This window comes from Salmo salar, chromosome 06 (genome assembly GCF_965601325.2).
Source record: "Salmo salar chromosome 06, fSalSal1, whole genome shotgun sequence".
In the NCBI taxonomy this organism is placed as follows: Eukaryota; Metazoa; Chordata; class Actinopteri; order Salmoniformes; family Salmonidae; genus Salmo; species Salmo salar.
In genome coordinates, this window is record NC_138296.1 from 27,141,754 (window position 1) to 27,164,027 (window position 22,274).

The 22,274-nt window shown below is 42.5% G+C and overlaps 1 protein-coding gene across 2 annotated transcripts in view; it reads left to right on the forward strand.

Annotated features, from left to right (window-relative positions):
• Positions 1–1,324: 1,324 nt before the first annotated feature.
• The window catches only part of LOC106606731 (uncharacterized protein C16orf52 homolog B), a 34,998-nt gene continuing 14,048 nt past the window's right edge, over positions 1,325–22,274 (forward strand). The window contains exon 1 of one of the 2 annotated variants that reach the window (XM_045720017.2): positions 1,325–2,412. In XM_045720017.2, coding sequence (XP_045575973.1) covers positions 2,307–2,412 — 106 coding nt within the window. In that variant the 5' untranslated portion in view covers positions 1,325–2,306. Of the gene's footprint in view, positions 2,413–20,974; positions 22,124–22,274 lie in introns of those variants that run through there. The other variant, XM_082976402.1, reaches the window with a different exon arrangement.

The following is a 22,274-nucleotide window of genomic DNA, read 5'->3' on the forward strand; positions in this document are numbered from 1 at the left end:
AAGAGCCCGGATCTCAATCCCTTTGAGCACGTCTGGGGCCTGTTGGATCAGAGGGTGAGGGCTAGGGCCATTCCCCCCAGAAATGTCCGGGAACATGCAGGTGCCTTGGTGGAAGAGTGGGGTAACATCTCACAGCAAGAACTGGCAAATCTGGTGCAGTCCATGGGAGGAGATGCACTGCAGTACTTAATGCAGCTGGTGGCCACACAAGATACTGACTGTTACTTTTGATTTTGATCCCTCCTTTGTTTAGGGACACATTATTTCATTTCTGTTAGTCACATGTCTGTGGAACTCGTGTTCAGTTTATGTCTCTGTTGTTGAATCTTATGTTCATACAAATATTTACACGTTAAGTTTGCTGAAAATAAACGCAGTTGACAGTGAGAGGACGTTTCTTTTTTTGCTGAGGTTATGAGAACTGGGTGATCTATAAATTCTCTCCAAAGCAGAAACACATTGGGTAAAAACTGGTTAAATCAAAGTTATTTCCACGTTATTTTAACCAAGAAATGTAATGATGTTGTGGAAAACTGATTGGATTTGCAAAAAGTCATCAACTTAAAGGTATTTTGTATTTTTCACCCTACTTTTAACCTAAATTCAATGACAGGGTGACATTTTTGGTTGATTTCACATTGAATTCACGTTAGTTAACAACTCAACCAAATGTGCATCAAAACTAGACGTTAAACTGACGTGTGCCCAGTGTGAAGACTCACATTGCTGAGACTGCTGTGTTGAGTGGGTGGGTGGTTACGTTCTGCTGATTGCTTTGCTGCTCTAATGGAAATAGTGGAAAGCGCTGACCAGCTAAGTACTGCTATCTGGCACACTCCCTTGATAGATCAGAGGATTTGCTTTGACCTTAACTACAGCATGTGTCAGTGAGAATAAACTAAGGCATCTACAAATGCTTTTGTTGGCAAAAATGTGTCACAAAAAGGTAATCATACAAACATTTCAGATTGTAGTTTTTTCCCCCCATCACTTCCATCTTGGGGACCACTTTTATCTGGTAGAATTGACACTTATTCAAACATGGGATAAGGAGCCTTTGGGTGTTAAAAGGAAAGGCGTTACTTCTTCCTCTGATGAGAATAATAAACGGTTTGATGAATGTCAAGTCCTTCTAAATGAGTGGTCTCATCTACCCCCTATGCATGGTCCCATCTGTCTGAAACGTCTCTCAGGCCAACGATCTCGCGAGACGATAGCGAATGCCCCCGGGGGGGGGGGGGGGGGGGGGGGGGGGGGGGTGTGTGTGTGTGTGTGTGTGTGTGTGTGTGTGTGTGTGTGTGTGTGTGTGTGTGTGTGTGTGTGTGTGTGTGTGTGTGTGTGTGTGAGAGAGAGAGAGAGAGAGTGGGCTGTTGTGTCTGTGGAACGCACTGCGTGAGGGACGGTGTTAGGTTGATAGGGGGCCAAGCTAGTGGGCTAATCGGGGAAAGCATAATCACCATCTTTCCTAGCGGCTTTAATAATATTGTATTTCCATATAAAGATTATGCGAAAGCCGCCGACCCTGCTCGAGCTGCCTTGGTTCCTACTTCGCTTTGTCGGCACCAGAGCTTGCTAGCTAGCGGACTATTTACACTACGGATGCTATTCCAGCAGCGGAGAAGAAGGGGACATGAATAAGCAAGAGGGAGGATGGGTTCTCGTTTTCCTGACGGCTAGCTAGCCTTAGAGCTTCTCAGAAAACAAGGACATACTGAAGGCACAGCATTATTAGATTATTTAGTACCTCTGTCTGACGGAGTTTTGTTCGTAAAATGGTTTAAAGTACTTCTTCAAATGGGGGTTCGGCCGTCAAGCACCCTCTCTGGGTTGTTGTTCGGCACACGGAGTTCGATTGTGGGAAATAGCTAGCTAGGTGGCTAGCTATCCTGCTAGTCTCAATAACCAAATGCTGCTGCTGCTACCGTGCAGATCCGAGCGAGAACACCAGCGACTGGAGACCTGGGCCCTGACGCTGCGCGACCTCCTTTTGCTTTATCGGAGGAAGATTCGGGGCGAAAAGATGGTCGTTTGAGATGTGATTTTTTTTCTCCGTTTGTAGCCATATGTAAGCAGAATGAAGGTTTGTTGATTTGCTGTTGCTGCCATGTCCAAAGGAATAATGACAGGCTGAACCTCAAAACCAGTTGAATCTCATTTGAAAGGGGTGAGGTGGACTGATAACTATCTAACGTAAACATATATCTAAAAACGGTATCTCTGAGGTTTAAACTCCTTGGTCTTACCTGGAACTCTAAACCACGTCTTTCATATCTGCTCATTTAAAGCGCACAGACTTGTCTGCAAATATGGATAAATTAACAATTATATCAGGATGTCTGTTTCTGGCAGCGGATATCTTTGCGATCGCAAGCATTGCAAACCCCGACTGGATCAACACAGGCGAATCTGCAGGTAATTGGTGAATTATTGAACTCTTATCTTTGACATTGACCACTGTATTTTCCTTTTAATGTTACAGCATCACTGATGGAATGATTCCCCTTTGCAGATTGTAGGGCTATACGTTATGCATTCATTTAAGCTTTTCCCTGCTGCTGCGTTCATCATCCACAGAACAAAGATCCACCCGCTAGCAATGTTTACATATCAGCAGGGGTATCTTGTCCCCTCTGCAACTGTCGTTTGTTCTATGTTCCTCTGTGAATTGAAACACTGGGCTACTAATCCAAAATAGTGATGCATAATAAACATATCATTTATTTATCACATTTAGATATTATTTTAGGCCTATATAATGTTTTTGCTGATATATTGGGGACACAGAAATGATTTGATATATGTTATATTCTCTACTACACTTGTTCCCATGTATTACCTAGTGGTAGTGTTGTAATGATTTCATATTTGCAAGACCAAGAAGCACTACTCAGTCATTTCTTGGCAGCGGTTGTTTATTTAGTAGATAGATCTGTCATCAGAGCAATTGGCCACGTCACTTTCAGATCAATCCTGTAGGTCAATCGACAGACTTGATCAACTGTTACAAGTCTTGAATACAGGCTTCCTGCTGGCCTCCCGAATGCCAGTTGGTCTTTTTCTGTTGACAAGCCTCAAAACATATCCACATGCCATTAATAGGCTGATGCTCTTCTTTGTCCCCACCCACGATGATGACGGCTTATAGTAGGAACTGGGTCAGGAAGGGTTCATGCACCAATGTGAAACCAATGTAACCTTTCAGCTGCTGCAGCAGAAGCAATTTGTTTTCATTGCCCTATTTTCTAAGAAGAAAAGGGATGGATGTTTTCAAAACACTGATTTTGATGTGTGTTCACTGTCTTTCTTTCAATTAGACAGTGTCCACACACACTCTCACACATCAACTCATATAAGCCTTCTATGACAATAACATTCATGTTTTGTCTTCAAAAACGACTTGACGATATTGACACCCTTACTGGAAATGAAGAGTAGCTAACTCATGTTCGACCGTAAATAACATTGTAATTACATGTAATTAGAAAGCATGCTGAGTTGCTTCAGTATGCCTACTCAGCAATGGCCTCAGTAACCTATTCCTGGTAGACTGTGCCATCTGCCTCACCCCTGCTTTGTTGATAACGGTCACACCTGCAATTAGCCTACCACAGCAAAGTGCTGGTAAGTGTAGGGTTGCATGCATTGCAAACCACACATCTTAGTGTTTCCCCTTGGATTTTTGTTCAGCAGTGGTGGCAAGGGTAGCGTTAGGGCAATGACATGCAAGCTGTTCCCATAGACTTCCAGTCATTGAGCCAACGACTATTAAAAGCGAGTCTCAGCCGATATTGATTATAAACAACAACATTTTTTGCAGTGGTGGCAATAATTAACAGTGGTGGGCCACCACTGCTAAATGAATATAGGGAAAACAATGTCATAACCGATTCCAATTATATAATGTTTTAATTCTGGACAATTTATTAGACTTTCCAAGGTGCAACTCAGGCTGCAATTGGCCAAAAGGGCTTGTTTTGGTTTGGCTGCTGGTTTTAGTAGAGCGGTGCAAACGACCATCCTCTCATGTCTCCCCCTGTTCTCACTTCCTCTCCCCAGTTTCCCCTGTTGCTTCTTTGATGATGATGGTGGGTCTTTTGTTGGGCTCTGTTTATGAGATGGAAAGACCGTTCTTAACATCCCGTCTCTGAAGGCTAGCACCAGGCTTAGCTTTTCTCACCCAGGGATTTACAGTCACAAAGCCTGTGTTTGGTGTCCTGTGCTTCTCATCATACCCTCCTGGTTTTGTGACAGGCTGCGGGTGCTAGGTGTAATCAGTCCAATTCATTATAGAAGTAACTCAATATAGAGAAGAAAATTGCCAGCACATTGGCAGCCTTTTAATGTATCGCAGAACAAGTATTTTGGTCAGGGTTGGCCTTTGTGACGCATCACAAGAATTTCCCGCTGTAGTCATGGTTTGATTGTGATGGGTTTGTAGACATAGTGGTTAGCCTAATTGCTCACCACAATTTGGGAGGTAATTGTAGATCTTACACTCCCAGCAAGCACATTAATGGAAGTGATAATGTTATTTGTTGGGCTGATTTATTTTGGGATGAAGGGAAAGCAAACATACAAATGCAGTTTGTTTTGTAATCTTTTTTCTTCTTCTGTTCTCAATTTATACTGGCATAATTGGCCTAACACAGCCTCACTTCTGTAATGCCTGTACAGGTAACTAATAGGCTATGCGCTATTTGCCCCCAAACAACATTGCTATAGTAGAAAGATTTGAACATAAAAAACAGAAACAAGCAAAGAGCTCTATCATCAGTCTTCAGCCTCTGCTTTTGATTAAGTCATCTGAAAGTAATTTATGAGACTGAATGTATTATTGGTTGTAAGACATTGTGTGACCAATGTGAATATTGCTTTAATCTTCATCTGTCAGTTTCAGTTTCTCTTAGCGTAGCACAAAGATGCAGACATGGCATTTAGCAAAGCATTAAATCATCCGCTATCCTTTATTTAACTAGGCAAGTCAGTTAAGAACAAATTATTATTTACAATGACGGAATACCCTGGCCAAACCCAGACAATGCTCGGCCAATTGTGCGCTGCCCTATGGGACTCCCAATCACGTCCGGTTGTGATACAGCCTGGAATCAAACCAGGGTCTGTAGTGACGCCTCCAGCACTGAGATGCAGTGCCTTAGACCGCTGCGCCACTCGGTGACAAACAATCTGTGTAATTGTTTGTCACTTGATTACTCTTCAGAGAAGGCATGTTAATTACTAAGTGATGAACAGATATGATTCTACCATGGAAGATGTAAATGTTTGACAGGGTGGAATCTCTCTCTTCATCTTCTACTGATGCTGGCAAGGCTACAGTGGGCTCCCAAGTGGCGCAGCAGTCTAAGGAACTGCATCTCAGTACAAGAGGTGTCACCCTGGTTCGAATCCAGGCTGCATCACATCCAGGCGTGATTGGGAGTCCCATAGGGAGGTGCCCAATTGGCCCAGCGTCGTCTGGGTTTGGCCGGGGTAGGCAGTCAACTGACTTGCCTAGTTAAATAAAAAAATACAGTGGGTGTATCTCAATAGTCTAAAGTGGCTTCCTATCCTCCACCTGTACCGAACAGGTGAATTCCTGGATGGCTGTCTATCCATATGGTTTTAACCTTGCCCAGAGGTTCCCAAAAGTCTTTGGCCCGTGACCCCATTTTGATATAAAAAAAAATAATTATTGCGACCCCACAATGTAAAAAAAAAAAAGTTATGTAATCAACTGCCATTGTTTACTTTTTTAATTTGGACTATGACACTATGAAGTGACTGAAATGCATCAAAGGTATTGGGAAGTTCAGAAGTTCATCAGGCAATAATGTTGGATGATCTTCTGTGTAGAAAAGAACATCATCATTGATGATGTTCTTTCCCCACAGTCTGATTTAGTGCCTGGTCTTGTCCACTCGGTTGGAATGGCTTTTGGGCATAGTACAGGGAAACAATACATTTGTAATGTTGCAACACAACATTGCACTATTTGTTTATCATGGCAAGTGCTTCAATACAGAGTTCTACTAAGTGTTTCATTATAAATGAAAAGAAATTATGCAAGAATCTAGGCAACAATGCAGCAACCTTCTCCTCTGTTTCCAGCTGGCTGAGGATGTTTGTGACTGCCAGGGATGATGACTTTTCTGCCAACAAAATCTCTGTACAGATGAACATGCTCTGCATGGTACTTCACTGCCTCAAATGAGCTTTTCCATCTGGAGCTCACTGCTCCAGGAGGAACCTTGGCCTGCACAAACTCCTTCATAATGAGGAAGCTGACCCGTCTTCTATTTCTGGCAGGCTTCTTGAAGAAGACAGATCTCATCCATGTCCCAAGTGATGCAACTTCAGAGAAGTATTTGTAGTGCTGCCAGGTTTCACCCTCCAGATTGATGACATGGCAGAGACAGGTTACATGGACACTGTTGGGCATCACTCCTTTCAGAACCTCCTTGTATGTCTTCAGGCAGTAGGAGGCATTATCTGTGACCACTGCCCAGGCATCGTTCAGGTTCAGATCGTTGCTGTGGAGGGAGGCTAGTACAGCTTGGGAAAACGTTGAGTAGTTGCATCTGTCCATGAAAATGACATCCACCAGAAAGTACAATTCACATTGCAGAATGTAAATGTATGCTATTGCAACGCTTTATTAATAGGCTGTTAAGTTAACTCCCCAATGACGATGTTTAGAACGCTGCAATCCCTTGCATCTGTTGTCTCGTCAACAACCACCGCAAACTTCTTCCCACGGATCTTCTGTAGAACGGCAGTCATATGTTGGTCGAACACACGAGGCAGGTGAGTTTGGCAGAGGCTCCTTCCTGTTTGCAGTGCTTCACACTAGAAACGGCCATAGCTTTCTTAGCTTTTCTAACGGGATGTCCGACTCGGCGCGCACACAGCCACAAAGTCCTGAATAAATTCTCGTCTTGAATGTGCTGATTAGCTTCCACTAGTAGTGGTTGTTTGAAGAGGCAGGCTCTGGCTAACACAGTGCTTTTCCTTGTTCTACACATGGGCTTTACACTTTAAGTGGTCATCACATGTATTTTTACGGGTCCAATCAATAGTATGCTGACATAATTTGCAGAACAGCTTATCGCCTGACTCATAATAGTCCTCTGGGTATTGCTCTGCTCTGAATTTAGGGGTTAGGGCCACATTTTTTCGTGTTTTTGATGACTTGGCCATCTCAGACGGCCTCCTCGACATGTTTCTCAAAGTGACAGCCAAGTTGTGAGGTGACGTAAGGGTCCCACGCACGACAGACCCCCCCCCCCCCCCCCTCAAAACACCCGAATCGAAAACTGAATTATTGTAATTTTACAATTATGAAATCATTTTCAATTTCAGCCAAATTATGGAAAATTCTGCAATCTTCCATGTTTTACAGTTGATTCCATTTTTCTTACCAAATTCCGCGATTCCGTCTGCGTTTTCAGCGTCGCGGAAATCATAGGGCCCTACAAACCACTCTGTTTATTAAAACCGCATCTAGGTTAATGACGTAACCCTGGTTCTATGAAGCAAGCACACATTTTCTCTCGCGACCCCATTTCCAAGCAGGCGACCCCACATGGGGTCGCAACCCCTAGTTTGGGAAACCCTGACCTAGCCAGTGCACTCGGTAAAGATGGAGTAGAGGAGACCAGCAGAGTTGGTCACTTTAGGCTATTAAAATGCTTCCTTTGTGTGTTACCCACACACATTCCTCATCGCGGGGGATTATGGATTGGGGTGAAATGTCACCCAGACACAATCCTAGTGGAATTTGCCCCTATGCTCAGATCTAGGATCAGACGACCCTACCCCAGCCTTAATCCTGAACCATTACTATATAAAAACAAAAGGCAAACCTGATTTGGGATCAGTGGCGGAGGACCTCATCATGGTGTCTCTCTAAGGTCAAAGTGTAGAGAAACAGAAATGCCTCCCAGGCCAATTAGTAGGGATGCATGAAGATGTTGCCCACAGACACTGATCATAGGTCAGATTTTTGTAACCTCCTAATTAAGTTAGCTGTACCTACATCAGTTATCTGGGTTAGCGTTAATGGAATCAGGATTTTGATTTTGAGCTACTCATTAACTCTTAGGGTGGTGCCCTTATTAACGTGCGTTGATTTCCTACAGGAGAGCTCGGCAGCCCAAGGCACCCTTGTAATTGGAACCTTGAGTCAGATACCTTGAGCGTATAATATACAGAAGAAGGGTTGAGTCTCCTCACTCAACACAATGACACAGCTGTGTTTCCTAAATGGGTTACTGTACACCTGTCTTTGGTCATGGCTAAAGATAATTCCAATGGAGATAACATTATTGATTTGTAGTTGAACAAAACCAATTGAAAAGCCTGGAAGTGAGTAAGTCATAAGTAGAGCCTGGAGTTTCTCCAATCCTGACTACGTGACCTGACTAGGAACAACTCCTGGCCCAGGGCAACACAGAGACGTTTGGGGACCACGACAACCACTGGCACAAAATGAGGAGAATTGTTGCCTCTCCAGCTGAAAATACCCAGTCCTCACCTCTGTGTGACGTTCCCAGGCAATCACAGCTAACTTCATTTCCTGCCTGGGCTCCTACACAAAGTCCATTATTACTGGCAGTGTCAGTGTCACGGAGACAACTGTGAATCTGCCCGCAGCCCTCTGCCCTCCTGTAGATCCTGTTGTCTTCAGAGTGTTTCTGTCACCATCTGAATGAAAATAGACGCACACACAGAGAGAGACAGTGAGATTAGAAAGGGTCACGGTTCAGATATTAAAAAGGGTCACGGTTCAGTATTTAGTGTTTTTTGTTTTCTTGACTGATTAGCAAATGCGATATGCCATCTCTCACCATGCTATCCTACAACTAGACTTGATGATGAGATCCTCGCTTCACCTTCCATCTGTCAGACATACGTAGGACTATCATTTCATGCAGGAAGCATATTGTGTCTTCTATACATTTCTATCCAAGACAAAAAGCGTGGTCAACTTCATGATCATTTCAGCACCGTTTTGATTGGGACAGCACCATCGCGCTGCTTTGAAACAAGCATGGGGGCATTATCTGAATATCTGTTTAGAAAAATAATAGCAATCTATATTTTCTATCGGTATCATGATGAAGATACTCCAAATGTAACAGCCTAACAAAGCGGAGCCAGGGTAGGAAAAAAAGATAAAGGGTGCAGAGGTTCATCCAGGTCAAATGTTTTATTTCTTTACATGATCGGAAAGAGCAGACTCTGTTTTCTAAAGCACATACAGCGCCTTCAGAAAGTATTCACACCCGTTGACTTTTTCTACATTTTGTTGTGTTACAGCCGGAATTTCAAATGTATTAAATTTAGATTTTGTGTCAGTGGCCTACACACAATACTCCATAATGTCAAAGTGGAATTATGTTTTTAGAAATGGACAATTTAATTAAAAATGAAAAGCTGAAATGCCTTGAGTCAATAAGTATTCAACCCCTTTGTTATGGCAAGCCTAAATAAGTTCACGAGTAAAACATTTGCTTAAGTCACAAGTTGCATGGAATCACTCTGTGTGCAATAACAGTGCTTAACAGGATTTTTAAATTACTTCATCTCTGTACCCCACATGTACAATTATCTGTAAGATCCCTCAGTCGAACAGTGAATTTTAAACACAGATTCAACCATAAAGACCAGTGAGTTTTCCAGTGCCTTGCAAAGAAGGGCACTGATGGTAGATACGTAAAAAAAAAGCAGACATTGAATATCCCTTTGAGCATGGTGAAGTTATTAAAAACACTTTGGATGGTGTATCAATACACCTAGTCACTACAAAGATACACACGTCTGTCCTAACTCTGGTGCCAGACAGGAAGGAAACCTCAGGGAATTTACCATGAGGCCAATGGTGACTTTAAAACCGTTATAGAGTTTCTTTTTGGGCTGTGATAGGAGAAAACTGAGGATGGATCAACAACATTGTAGTTACTCCACAATACTGACCTAAATGACAGATTGAAAAGAAGGAAGCCTGTACAGAATACAAATATTCCAAAATATGCATCCTGTTTGTAATAAGGCACTAAAGTAAAACTGCCAAAAATGTGGCAAAGAAATTAACTTTATGTTCTGAATACAAAGTGTTATGTTTGGGGCAAATCTAACACAACACGTTACTGAGTACCACTCTTCATATTTTCAAGCATGGTGGTGGCTGCATCATGTTATGGGTATGCTTGTCGTCGTCAAAAACTAGGGATTTTATGGGGATAAAAGAAATGGAATAGAGCTAATCACAGGCAAAATCCTAGAGTAAAACCTGGTTGTCTGCTTTCCAACAGACACTAGGAGACAAATATATCTTTCAGTAGGACAGTTACTTAAAACACATGGTCAAATATACACAAGTTGCTTACCAAGATGACATTTAATGTTACTGAGTTGCCTAGTTTACAGTTTTGACTTAAATCGGCTTAAATCTATGGCAAGACTTGAAAATGGCTGTCTAGCAATGATCAACAACCAACTTGACTGAGCTTGATGAATTTTAAAAAGAATGTGCAAATATTGTACAATCCAAGTGTGCAAAGGTCTTATAGACTTACCCAGAAAGACTCACAGCTGTAATCGCTGCCAAAGTTGATTCGATCATGTATTTACTCAGGGGTGTGAATACTTACCTAAATTAGATATTTTTGTATTTCATTTTCAATAAATTTGCAGAAATGTCTAAAAACATGTTTTCACTTTGGTATTGTGTGTAGATGGGTGTGAGATTTTTTAAGTCCATTTTCAATTCAGGCTGTAACACAACAATGTAGAATAAGTCAAGGGGTATGAATGCTTTCTGAAGGCACTGTACAGGCACCTACAAACTCTCATGTGCAATAAAACATTTTTTTTTGTGAGATGACAGCTATTTTATTAAAATAGACGCACAAACACATCTGCACACCCCTACTCTCACTCGTCACCTGTGCCGGCATGCGCTAGGAATATATACATGTAAAAGGCTTATGCCGACAAGAATGTGGTAAAAATGGGCCTGTTTGAAAGGGGGTCATGTAAACATTGCAAAAACAAAATACCACATTCCTACAATCCTATGTGAAAGGGATATTACTGACACTTAAGTGAAACAGTTTACTCTACTCCTGCCCAAGTCCTTTTTTCATGGCAAGATTTGAGTGCTACTTTTGGTGATACGAACACACACAACACATATTGATAAGACAACAGATTTTAAAAATTTTCAGATTCTCTGTATTTTCACGCTGCTCAGAGATTCTAAGAGGCATAAAGACATTGGATTAACACCGACATTCCACAAGTCCATGCCTATAACCGAGGGCTACAACATCACCCTGAAAACACAGTGGAAGAGAAGCTTTGACATGAGCTATGAGAGAGAACAAAGTCCACCATAGAAGAAGACCAGAACAAAGTCCACCATAGAAGAAGACCACAAGGTGATAGTCGTGACAATTTCAGAAAAGAGAACAGCCAGCAAGGCCGTCATGGCGTGTATAAATTCTGTGTTTGAGTGTGTGTATGTGTGTTACAGCTGCGAAGGGAGAAAAGTGATTTATCTCTTTTATCTCTCTCCCGCTCTGTCTCTCACACTACCTCTTCGGTTCTATTCATCGGTGTGTTGACATGGACGGCTGATTGTCTCTCTCAGTGATAGGTCGTGTCGGTGGCTGTTTTTAGAGTGATTTCTGGTCTACTTCTAAATGGCAAAGCCAGCAAGCGGTGCCAAGCCCTCCCACTGCTGTGAAAATGTTCTGTTCTGATCGTTGGACGGAACAACCTTTATGCTGAGGTACAATTGAGGAAATAGTTTTTGTTGTTGTTTAAACAAAGCCGTACCATTGAAAATGTGATATTTAAAAGCGTACATCTGGAAATAGCGCTTAATTTGTCCTCATCCTTGTACAGTCAAAGCATCCCTGTTGCTTCCTTGCGTGCTATTGGGCATAAGGTTTGGATAACTGTCTTGGTTAGCCTTGTTTTAGTAGAGCAAGCACAGTTACAGTGGGCATACTGTAGGCTGTATGTGTGAATGTAGCAAGTTAATATTTGATCATTAACCCTTTACCACATAGGTTAACTGAGAACACATTTTCAACACCCTGGCCAGGGAAGAGTTGCAGGGGAGTGTAGAGAGATTGAACGAGCCAGTTGGAGGTGGCCATGCTAGTATCTACAGCCAAGTTGGGACACAGCCACAATAACCACCTGTTTCTCTGTACCAGCTGTACCAGAGAGCAGAATCCTCCTCCACCATCTTTGTCTGCACTGACTGGGCGGCATCCTGTTTTAGTACATGGTCAGGGCATGAGGGACTAGGGGGAGAAAGAAGTGCTTCGCTGTTGAAAAGTATACTACCAGCTTCCTGCCCTCTCCCTTAACAAGCGCTTTTATGTTGTTGTGTTAAGTAAAACTGTGTGTGTAAGCGTCTGTCCTTCTGTCATGGAACGAATATGAAGACACTTGTCTTCTGGAAACGTTGTTTGGAAAACTTATGTAGTGGTAACTACCTTCAGACCGTGGCTATGTGTTTTCCTACCTTTTGAAGTCCACCTTTGAAGACTGTATGTAGTGTTTGTTTGTGTACGGGTATTGAATATGCAAACCAGTTTGTGTGTGTGTTGTTTGTATACGTCTCTGGAATGAATGTTTGTATGTATGCGTGTCTTTACCTGTGTGTGTGTGGCTATGTAGTCTGAATTTGTGTGTGTGGGTGTGTGTAGTCTACTTGTGTTTGTGTGTGTGTCTGGGGACAGTCAACACTACAGTCTACCTTCCCCTGCAGCCCTGTGATGTAAGTACAAGAACGGCCGGGCTGTTAAAACCTGCGGTGGCTGCCTGCCACCTCCACCTCCATACTTCCACCCAGCAGAGTTTAGAGGCCTCCTGCTCCACTCATCCCTCCAGTGCTGCCTGCTGTCTGGCTAACAGCAGCTAACACCTCTCTGCACCTACACTAATGACAGCATTGCCATGCTCAGGACCAACTCACACAGCCCTCATTTCCTCTCGTTTAGACACAGACTGGGCGAGAAGCAGTAATCTAATGGAGATAGAGAGAGGGGGTGAGAAACAGTGATCTCACTCAAAGAAGAGTGAATACGGATGGAGGGAAAGAAGGAACGAACATAGAGAGAGAGAAGCTGTGATAAACAGTGAGACGTCAGGATGGAGAGAATACAGAGGGAGGAGACGGGGATCAGTAGAACACATGCAGGGACACAGAGGGGCAGAGAGAAACAGAAGATGGTGAAAAAACAGACATGGCAGGGAAGAGTGAACACACAGGGAGGGAACACCGGAGAAGAGGAACAGATGTAAGCTGTGTGAATACAGAGAGAATAGAGGAGAGGCACATGGGAGGGAACACAGGAGAAGAGGAACAGATTTGAGCTGTGTGAATACAGAGAGAATAGAGGAGAGGCACATGGGAGGGAACACAGGAGAAGAGGAACAGATGTAAGCTGTGTGAATACAGAGAGAATAGAGGAGAGGCACATGGGAGGGAACACAGGAGAAGAGGAACAGATTTGAGCTGTGTGAATACAGAGAGAATAGAGGAGAGGCACATGGGAGGGAACACAGGAGAAGAGGAACAGATGTAAGCTGTGTGAATACAGAGAGAATAGAGGAGAGGCACATGGGAGGGAACACAGGAGAAGAGGAACAGATTTGAGCTGTGTGAATACAGAGAGAATAGAGGAGAGGCACATGGGAGGGAACACAGGAGAAGAGGAACAGATGTAAGCTGTGTGAATACAGAGAGAATAGAGGAGAGGCACATGGGAGGGAACACAGGAGAAGAGGAACAGATTTGAGCTGTGTGAATACAGAGAGAATAGAGGAGAGGCACATGGGAGGGAACACAGGAGAAGAGGAACAGATGTAAGCTGTGTGAATACAGAGAGAATAGAGGGGAGGCACATGGGAGGGAACACAGGAGAAGAGGAACAGATGTAAGCTGTGTGAATACAGAGAGAATAGAGGAGAGGCACATGGGAGGGAACACAGGAGAAGAGGAACAGATTTGAGCTGTGTGAATACAGAGAGAATAGAGGGGAGGCACATGGGAGGGAACACCGGAGAAGAGGAACAGATTTAAGCTGTGTGAATACAGAGAGAATAGAGGGGAGGCACATGGGAGGGAACACCGGAGAAGAGGAACAGATTTAAGCTGTGTGAATACAGAGAGAATAGAGGGGAGGCACATGGGAGGGAACACCGGAGAAGAGGAACAGATTTAAGCTGTGTGAATACAGAGAAAATAGAGGGGAGGCACATGGGAGATGGTTAGATAGAGACATGGGGATCCATGGAGATTACAACTGTTAGTAATGTTTTTATGGGGACTGTCAGTATCTGTGTGACGAGGCTGTATTACTGTGTGGGACAGTGTATGAGTGTTGTTGTGCTCTGTGTATATCTGGATGTCTGTCTGTACACACCAGCAGCAGCAGTGGTGGGTCTTGCTGTACCCTTCACCAGCTCTGCTCAGCGGTGGGCTGGGGGGAAATGAGGCGTCGCTCCGTTGCTCACACTTTTCATTTTAGATTCCAGGTTTATTTATCCAGATGTGTACTCTCACGGAGTGTGTGTATGTGTACGTTTGTGTAATTTGTGTCAGAGTACCCTGTTTTTGCATGGCGTGTGTGTGTCGTGTCCAGTGGTGTGTGTGCCATGCCGTGCCTGCCTGTTGTAAGGAATTCCACTGAGAGCTAGTGAATCAGCAGGAGGCTGGAGGATCCAGGGGGAAATGGCCATAAAACAAGACTATTAGTGCTATCAGAGCCCGCTGATGTTCCACACATTCACACACACCCACTTCCCGTCCTCAGACAGGTTCAAGGTTACAGTACCCAGGCAGGAACATATGGCCTACTTCACTTCAGAAATAGGCTCTTGGGTAAGCTCTAGTGCTCTGGTGGGCGTTCCAGGTGCCATTTTAGTCTGCCTCGCTCTGACCTCCTTCTTTCTTTAGTCTAAAGGCTGAGTAGCTCCGACTTCTTCCGGTTGACAGAAGAACACGTCGGCCCCAGTGCAGACTGCACAAGGCAAGGAAATAATGGTCTTCTAGAATGTTGTAATTCTTGGATGTAGCCTATTTTAGAATATCCAGGGCTAGAATTCTAGAATATGTTGATTATATAATCTCTAAAATGTTCTCTATTGTTCTAGCACATGAAAGCATTCTCCAGCCGAGGAGCATTAGGCCTACATAGTGTTTGTACGTGTGGTTAGGGAAGGGTTGAGGCTGTGTTTGCTTGTTATTGTAGAGGCGGTGTTGTGCTGGCCTGCTAGCTGTTCTAAAGGGGACAGGATTTCCTCTGGACTGATGGCCAGTGGACTGTTTGGCTCGCTGTGGGATACCAGAGGAGAGGAGACCCGCCCTGCCCCAGTGCAAAAGGAGATTCCCAGGCCAATCTGTCTTTCAGCATCTCCACCATTGGACCACCAATATGTATTGTATCATCTTTTCTACCATGTCTTTCCAAGTTTGCTGTAGAAGAGAACGTATTGTCGATAGCCTACCTGGTAAGATTATGGTGAAGGTGGTAGTAAAACCCACTCTTCATAACCGAGCCCACCTTTCATGAAAAAGACTACAGGTTCCTACCACCTAAACCTTTCATGCATAATATGATACCGTTATGCTTACTCAGGTAGAAATCTCCATGAAGACCAACGCACACGGATTTAGTGTCTCTCCTATGGTTCTCAGTGGTCTGATCAGAGTGTGCGTGTGTGTGTGTGTGTGTGTGTGTGTGTGTGTGTGTGTGTGTGTGTGTGTGTGTGTGTGTGTGCGCTCATGAGCTAGTCTATCTCAGGCAGACGTCATCATGGCTCAGTCCAGAGGCTATAAATCCTCAGTGTGTGTCTGATCAGTGATAGATGGCTCCAGTAGGCTCTCCGCCATAGGCTAGATATTATCTCCTCTCCTCCGTGTTCCAGACCAACAGATGTGCATACTTACTGACTGACTTCAAGATCAGGGAAGGAACTCAACTGGAGAGAGGGAGGGAGAGAAAGAAGCCTCTTCAATTTGAAGTGAGAGAAAGTTAAGTAGGAAAAGAGGAAGAGAGAAGACAGGAAGGTGTGTGTGTGTTTGGTAGATAAATCAAAGGGAGAAATACTATACTATGTCTGATGGGAGAAGTGAGATGAAATATATAGTAGCGATGCAAACTGCTGTCACGTTAGCTAGCAGCATTTTAGACTTATTCAAAGACTCTGCTTCTTAATGAACTGACACATTATACAGGGAATGCTGAGGTGTCAAGACAAACATCCGGATGCAGTGTGTGTACGTGCCTGGGAGTGGATAATTATTTATCTGTTGCTGTGTGTACGTGCACATGTGTGTGAGAAGAACCATTACAATCGGTTGCAGTGTGTGTGGGAGACGTGCATGTATGTGTGTCCTTGTGTGTGTGACAGAGCGACAGCCTCAGCCTCCTCTGACATAATTGGGCCCTGTAGGCTGCAGAGAGGAGCCCCTAGCAGGCATTGATTCACAGACAGATTAAAGGGGGGGGGGGGGGGGGGGGGGGATTCCACAGTAACGGAATTACACTTTGTCTCAGTCTTTTCACTTTAAAATGTATGCCAAACAAAAAACATTGATTTTCAAAGTTTAACAAACAATAGAGCTCTATGCACAATGGCTACTTTTAACAATTTCCACACATTTCTTTTTACAAAAACGAATTTAATGTAAGTACTGTGCAGATGGAAACTTTGGTAACGGAATTACTGTAAAATCTCCCTCAGGTTTTTATGTGACCACGTTTTCCAAAAACAGTTAAATATACGCTCAGAATTAAAGCTACACTATGCAGAACTTGTAACACCATTTCCTGGTTGCTAAAATTCTAATAGTTCGCCTAATTTCAGTTTGTGACAAAACAAGCTCGTATAGTGTAGAGAATCATTGTACCATCTAAATCGCTGTGAAATACTATATTTTCCATAACAAAAATATAGTATTTTCATCTGTTTAAAGCTGTGTACAAACCCGAAGGTAAAATACACAAGAAGAAGCATAGAAATAGTGCTCATAGAACAAATATACCGCTTCTTAGACTTGCTTTCAATGTGAATGGCTGTTCTATAACTCACATTTCTATGTGAATTTGGTCAGGTCGCCCAAAATGTTACATACTGAGAATTAAGATTCAAAGATGTCTGCAGAAAGAATGGGGTGTCAGCTATGGCATCTTGAGTTTAACAAAAATCTATTTTGGTTATTGAAGTGAAGTGGAATTACGGTAACGGAAATACATCATGGGTCCCTGATCTATACTACACAGAAATGCGTAATTATGGATATGAATATCATTCTCCTCATGTTTTATAAGTTTGGACATCGCAGCACAGATGAGTGGAGTTCTGTACAGCGCAGTAGAGTACAGTATAGTTCAGTACAGGACAATATACTGTACTTTACACTTAATTTATTTACTGTCCTCTACTATATTTTACTGTACTATTGTATTGGACTGTACTATACTATGTTCTACTCACTGTGCTGTATAGAGGTCGACCGATTAATCGTAATGGGCAATTAATTAGGGCCGATTTCAAGTTTTCATAACAATCGGAAATCGGTATTTTTGGACGCCGATTTGGCCGATTTTTTTAATTTATTTTTTTTTATTTTTTTTAACACCTTTATTTAACTAGGCAAGTCAGTTAAGAACACATTCTTATTTTCAATGACGGACTAGGAACGGTGGGTTAACTGCCTTGTTCAGGGGCAGAACGACAGATTTTTACCTTGTCAGCTTGGGGATTCAATCTTGCAACCTTACGGTTAACTAGTCCAACACTCTAACCACCTGCTTTACATTGCACTCCACGAAGAGCCTGCCTGTTACGCGAATGCAGTAAGAAGCCAAGGTTGTAACGGGTGTCGTAATGATCAGACCAAAGCGCAGGGGGAACGTGTATACTCATCTTCTTTATTACTCAAAAGAAGGAAAAAACTAACAAATCACGTATACAAAACAAACGAACGACACTAACAGTCCTGTCAGGTGCTCAGACACTAAACAGGAGACAACTACCCACAAATCCCATTACAAAAACACCCCTCTTAAATAAGACCTTCAATTAGAAGCAACGAGAGGCAGCTGCTTCCAATTGAAGGTCAACTCCATTAACTAACATAGACATAGAAAGACTAGAACTAACATAGAAATAAACTAACAAGAACATAGCCCAAAAACCCTGGAACACTCTAAAAAAACACCCCTCTTACATAATACATACCCCAACAAACCCCGAAACACATAAAACAAACACCCCCTGCCACGTCCTGACCAAACTACAATAACAAATAACCCCTTTACTGGTCAGAACGTGACAAAGGTAAGTTGCTAGCTAGCATTAAACTTATCTTATAAAAAACAATCAATCAATCATAATCACTAGTTAACTACACATGGTTGATGATATTACTAGTTTATCTAGCCTGTCCTGCGTTGCATATAATTGCTTAGGTACACGTTGCTCCAACGTGTACCTAACCATAAACATCAATGCCTTTCTTAAAATCAATACACAAGTATATATTTTTAAACCTGCATATTTAGTTAATATTGCCTGCTAACATTAAGTTCTTTTAACTAGGGAAAATGTGTCACTTCTCTTGCAACAGAGTCAGGGTATATGCAGCAGTTTGGGCCGCCTGGCTCGTTGCGAACTGTGAAGACTATTTCTTCCTAACAAAGACAGCCGACTTCGCCAAACGGGGGATGATTTAACAAAAGCGCATTTGCGAAAAAAGCACAATCGTTGCACGACTGTACCTAACCATAAACATCAATGCCTTTCTTAAAATCAATACACAGAAGTATATACTTTTAAACGTGCATATTTAGCTAAAAGAAATCCAGGCTAGCAGGCAATATTAACCAGGTAAAATTGTGTCACTTCTCTTGCGTTCATTGCACGCAGAGTCAGGGTATATGCAACCGTTTGGGCCGCCTGACTCGTTGCGAACTAATTTGCCAGAATTTTACGTAATTATGACATAACATTGAAGGTTGTGCAATGTAACAGGAATATTTAGACTTAGGGATGCCACCCGTTAGATAAAATACGGAACGGTTCCATATTTCACTGAAAGAATAAACGTTTTGTTTTTGAGATGATAGTTTCCGGATTCGACCATATTAATGACCTAAGGCTCGTATTTCTGTGTGTTTATTATATTATAATTAAGTCTATGATTTGATATTTGATTGAGCGGTGGTAGGCACCAGCAGGCTCGTAAGCATTCATTCAAACAGCACTTTCGTGCGTTTTGCCAGCAGCTCTTCGCAATGCTTCAAGCATTGCGCTGTTTATGACTTCAAGCCTATCAACTCCCAAGATTAGGCTGGTGTAACTAGTTAGCGGGTGACTAGCTAGTTAGCGGGTGCGCACTAATATGACTAGCTAGTTAGCGGGTGCGCGCTAATAGCGTTTCAAACGTCACTCGCTCTGAGACTTGGAGTAGTTGTTCCCCTTGCTCTGCATGGGTAACACAGCTTCGAGGGTGGCTGTTGTCGATGTGTTCCTGGTTCGAGCCCAGGTAGGAGCGAGGAGAGGGACGGAAGCTATACTGTTACACTGGCAATACTAAAGTGCCTAAAAGAACATCTAATAGTCAAAGGTATATGAAATACAAATCGTATAGAGAGAAATAGTCCTATAATTCCTATAATAACTACAACCTAAAACTTCTTACCTGGGAATATTGAAGACTCATGTTAAACGGAACCACCAGCTTTCATATGTTCTCATGTTCTGAGCAAGGCACTTAAACGTTAGCTTTCTTACATGGCACATATTGCACTTGTACTTTCTTCTCCAACCCTTTGTTTTTGCGTTATTTAAACCAAATTGAACATGTTTCATTATTTATTTGAGGCTAAATTGATTTTATTGATGTATTATATTAAGTTAAAATAAGTGTTCATTCAGTAACAAAGTAACGGTTTATATGGTGCCTTTCTGTTCCTTTTTAAACTTCTGAAATCAGTGCGGATAGAGCAGCTTGTGGTGGAGCGGGCAAAATATTTACATGCACTGGACAGATGAGTGTAGGGCGTGAGATGTGACTGAAATTTTGCAGTGGGGAGAGAGAGAGAGAGAAGGTTGAGGAGGCTTGGCTTGAAGCGCTGGGAATCTTGTTATGACATGCATTATCTGAATTAGGCTCACAGAATTATACCTACGGAGGAGCGGCTTCTATAAAGGAACTTTGAATGTCTTTGAACGTCATAGTTGGCTTAACGTTGGACCTGCTAGCTAGCTAACAAGCTTGTGTGTGCAGAGCAGCACCGGAATTAAAATAGTCGTTCATTTTGTAGTTAATAAATCCAATGTTATAACTATAGTATCCTTAACTAGCATTGAAAAGGTCAATTAATTATTCTCGAATTAAAATCTCTCCCTAATTTCTGAATCACGCTTGTAATGTCAGTAGGCTACTAGACTATGGTTCAGAGGGGGAGGGGTCTACACATGCACACTTACTGGCAAATATTTCCAGGTGGCAGGCCGGCAGACACTGGAAGAAGTTGATTAGCGACATGGTGAGGGCGTTGCATAGGAACTTTGTTGTGTTTTTTGGGGGGACTGGAAAAAAATGTCCGGAACATAAAGTAACGTTATTAGCCGATTCTCATGCTTTTAAAATAACATTTATGTTCTGGAACAGTATAGATAACTTTCATTCGCGGTTCTGATTATTTTCCTAAAAAAATATCATTATTTTCCGGTTTTCTGTTCTGTTCCCTGAACCGGTTCCAACCCTTGCTCAGTACTGTATTGTATTGGACTCTACTGTGCTCTACTCACTGTACTGTACTGTGCTATCCAAACTGTCTCTGGACATTAACATCAAGGCCAGGGTGGACTGACCAAATTTCAGGTACTTTTCAACGTCCATGGAGGTCTGTTGTCGGTCGGTGCTCAGTGGGTAAGGATGCTGGTTAAATTAAATGGAAAGGGAGGGGGCTCATGGGTAGGTGTCAGCTGGGAGAGGTGACATTAACTGGAAATGAGAGAAAGGAAGAAAGAACGGCAGAGAGGGAAGGGTTGTCTAGACTGACTGTTTTAACACTCTTGGTTTGACCACCAGACGACAGAAAGAAAACTGCTATGAGCTGAACATAACAGTATTCCAGTTGAAAGGAGGACAGTAGCAGGTGACCCTATGAGCTGAACATAACAGTATTCCAGTTGAAAGGAGGACAGTAGCAGGTGACCCTATGAGCTGAACATAACAGTATTCCAGTTGAAAGGAGGACAGTAGCAGGTGACCCTATGAGCTGAACATAACAGTATGCCAGTGTAAGGCAGGTGAACCAACTGGTTTGTGACTACTATGATTTCCCATTGTAGCCAATTTCATTTGCAGTAATTCTGTTACAGATTTGTTGGTAATTCTGTTAACAGTTTGGGAACAATTTGAGTGTTGTGAAACCAGGCAATTTTTTCCTATAAAGAATCTGATTGGTTAGTCGACAGAGTGTGTGTTCCAGCTGCCCTGACATGGATGTAGAGCTGGGCGATATGGACAAAATATATCATCTTTTTGACAGTATGACGGTATTTGACAGTATTTTATATAAAAGTTCTAAATATGCTTTATGAGTTGTGCATGGCCCTAGGGTGGCAACAAATACATTTTAAGTGTTTTTAATGGGGCTTTCTCTCTTCTGATTGTTTTATACGTTTCAATCAAATTTCAATCAAAAATAATGTTCTGCATTTTCATCAGTTTCTGCATTTCTTTCACTCATTTGATGTTATTTCCACACTGTACCACATTTGTTTTGTCTTTGTATGCCTCTATTTTGTGAAAGTCACTTTTTCTTTCCTAGTACCATATATTTTAAATGGATTCAATGGCAGTTATTTTCGCCACAAGGGGCATTGTGCCGATTTGTAGAGTGCTCTTGTCACCCGCACTGCCTCACAGGCAAGATTTGTGGCAAAAAAGTACATTTGCACATCTTTGGCTCCAGTGCTGCCTGTCCAGCACTATTCATAGCAAAAACAAATCACAGGCGCGCACCAGAAGCTCTTGCTAGGAAATTAGCAGTTCTCAGCTGTTCGCAGTCTCTTACTGACGGTAAGAACGGGCGATTGCCATATATTTTTTTGTTACATCACTCAGTTATTACATTTCAATTATATTTAACAAACCAAATACCATTATGTAAGCTAAGGTAAAGTAAAAATGCAAACCGGACTGTGCATCAATACCTGTATATAGTAAAATA